At 42.9% G+C, this 3,033-nt stretch overlaps 1 protein-coding gene across 2 annotated transcripts in view; it reads right to left on the reverse strand.

The window, feature by feature from the left end:
• ADGRE3 (adhesion G protein-coupled receptor E3) overlaps nt 1-3,033 on the reverse strand; it is a 48,957-nt gene that overhangs the window by 38,123 nt on the left and 7,801 nt on the right. The window contains exon 4 of one of the 2 annotated variants that reach the window (XM_025863092.1): nt 59-214. The exons of the other annotated variant lie outside the window; for it this stretch is intronic. Within the exon in view, the coding sequence (XP_025718877.1) occupies nt 59-214 (156 nt within the window). The remainder of the gene's footprint in view (nt 1-58; nt 215-3,033) is intronic. 2 annotated transcript variants of the gene reach the window in all.

A 3,033-nucleotide genomic window follows, 5' to 3' on the forward strand; every position in this document is an offset into this window, starting at 1 on the left:
CTGGCATTAGACTCAATGAAAAATAAGAAGGGAGACAAGAAGACAAGAATTTCCTTACTTTGACAAGTGTTTTCATTGGAATTCTGGAATTGAGTACCCCCAGAGAGGAGTTTGTATCCAGGATTACAGTGACAGTGGAAACCTCCATCGACATTCTGACATGCAGCATTTGCTCCACAATATATACTAATGGGTGGTTTACATTCATCAATATCTGGAACACAAAAGAGCAATTTGGCCATTAATTTGATAAAGATTTATGGAACTTCTAATATGTGCCAAAGGCTATACCCTTTCCACCCAATCTGTTCTGGCTTTCCAGGACAACTTAGTTAAGGTAGTGTTTTGTCTTTGTTCTTCCCTTTTCTCTTTGACTTTGGTTGGATTCTCTGAGAAGCAGACACTGAGACAAGAATTCATGTTCAAGTACTTTATGTGGGAAGTGATCCCAGAAAACACTGGAAGGGAAGTGGTGAAATGAGACAGGGAAGGCCAAGCAGAAAGTAAAGAGGGAAGTTTCCATTGTGGGCAATTCCCACAATTCCATCGTGTCCTCAATTCCTCTGGGACCCTCTGGGAGGCAGTGTAGAGCACACGCTGCAGAGTGACTCTGAGGGGTGAGGGGGCTGGGGTATTTATCTGCCAAATCTTTTTTTCTTTTAAGTTTTTATTTAAATTGTAGTTGGTTAACACATAGTGTAATATTGGTTTTGGGAATAGTATTTAGTGATTCATCAGTTACATACAACACCCAGTGCTCATTACAACAAATGTCCTCCTCAATCCCCATCACCCATCTAGCCCATTCCCCACCCCCCCCTCCAGCAACCCTCAATTTGTTCTCTGTAGTTAAGAGTCTCTTATGGTGTGCCTCCCTCTCTCTTTTTCCCCCCTTCCCCTATGCTCCTCTGTTTTGTTTCTTAAATTCCACATGAGTGAAATCATATGGTATTTGTTTTTTTCTGACTGACTTATTTTGCTTAGCATAATATATTCTAGCTCCATCCATGTCATTGCAAATGGCAAGATTTCATTCTTTTTGATGGCTGAGTAATATTCCATTGCATATATATCCATTCACAGTTGATGGACGTTTGGGCTCTTTCCATAATTTGGCCATTATTGACAATGCTTCTATCTGCCAAATCTTATCATTCATTGGCAGAGAAACGCTTGCAGGGATAGTTAACTCTCCAGTACTTCCACCTGTCCTGAGCATGAACTGAGTGGTCTCCAGTAGCCAGAGAGAGCCTTAGACTTGGTGTGCAAAAGAATGTCAAGTGCTGAGAGCATATAAGTGGGAAACTGACTATGTCTGTTGTCATGAACTGTATGTATGTCCCCTCAATTCAACGTGTTGAAACCCTAACTTCCAGTGTGGCTGTATTTAGAAATGGGGCCTCTAAGGATGTAACCGAGGTTAAATGAGGTCATAAGAATGGGACCTTGATCTGTTAGGATTAGTGTCTGTAGAAGAGACAAGAGAGCTTCTCCACCTGCCTGACCACTCTGTGCACAGAGTGAGGAAAGACCATGTGAAGATACAGCAAGAAGACAGGCATCTTCAAGCCAGGAAGAGAGGCCTCCTGAGAAAGTGGAACTGCCAGAACCTTGACCATGGGCTTCCTAGCTTCCAGAACTGTGGAGAAAATAAATTTCTGTTGTTTAAGCCACACGGTCTGTGGTGTTTTGTCATAGCAGCCTAAGCAGAGTAATACACCTGCTAGATTAACTAACTGAGTTAGAATGTCTTGATTAAGTCAATGTGTCTCCAGTCCTGAGCCCCTTTACAAATGTCAGGTGGGTAGTGAAGATGTGTGACTTCCCAATCTGGTATGGCAAATATGAAGTTGGGAATTTTCAGATTGTGATATAATAGAGCAGATGCTCTTGGTTGCCCACTCAACAACCATTCTATTTGGAGGAGGCCGTCTTGTTCCCATCTCCCAGGCACTCCCCCCTCCAGCCTCCTTCCAGCTTTCACGTTGCACCCCTAGCCAATGAAAAGTAAGGATGTTCTTCCTGGGGCATCTGCAAGAAACCTAAGCCTGAGACAGAAGTCACTACAAAGGGATGAGACTCAGACTGGTGTTGGAAGTTTTGTCTGCAACCCTGTAAGCTTGAAGACAGTTGATTCTGTGATCACTGGGATATTCACTGATCACCTGGAAAAGAGGATGGAATGAAATGTCCCCCCCACCGAGGCAGGATTGAACCCACTCTTTAGAGCCGAAGAGATGTGAGATGATGCATTCATGGAGAGAGACATTAGCTATGTGGACCAGTTTGAAGAAAGCATGTGAGAGAAAGTGCTCCGAACAAACAAATTAACAAGTATGAAACTAGGAAGTACAGAAAGCTCAACAAAGGGGGAAATGAAGGTAAGAGGAAGCAGAGGTGAGCAGTGAACTTTGAGATAAAGTTAAAATCATGGGGGGTGTGGCAGGGGAGATGGGGTGGGGGTGAAATTACAGTATTTTAAAGATCTCATCTCTTTACTGGGGGAGGGGAAGTGAGGGTGAAATGAAGCATCTTTTAAAAAAAAATGCCAGTATAATTAACATACTGTGTTCTATTATTTCCAGGTGGGTAATATGGTGATTCAACAATTCTATATGTTACTCAGTGCTCATCACAGTGAGGGTACTCTCATCCCCTTCACATGAAATGATGGGGAAAACAGTACATCTTGGGAGGGGAAATAAATGATGAGTTTAAAAAAATAATAGTGGAGAAAGACATGTCTGATTAGGAAGTTAAGAGAAGGTAGCCATGAATGGGGTGGAAAAGTATATTAGGACTTCCAAATAAATAAGGGGAAATGATGGGACGGTTGGGTCACTCAGTCAGTTCAGCATTGTACTCTTGGTTTCAGCTCAGATCATGATCTCAGGGTTGTGAGATCGAGCCTCTGCTGGGCACGGAGCTTGCTTGGGATTCTCTCTCTCCCTCTGCCCCTACCTCCACCCTCCACTCATGCTTGCTCTCTCTTAAAAAAAAATAAAGGGGAAATGCTGATTTCATGAAAGCATT

Source organism: Callorhinus ursinus, unplaced genomic scaffold, assembly GCF_003265705.2.
Source record: "Callorhinus ursinus isolate GAN/ISIS: 27379988/994484 unplaced genomic scaffold, GSC_fseal_2.0 scaffold82, whole genome shotgun sequence".
Lineage (NCBI taxonomy): Eukaryota > Metazoa > Chordata > Mammalia > Carnivora > Otariidae > Callorhinus > Callorhinus ursinus.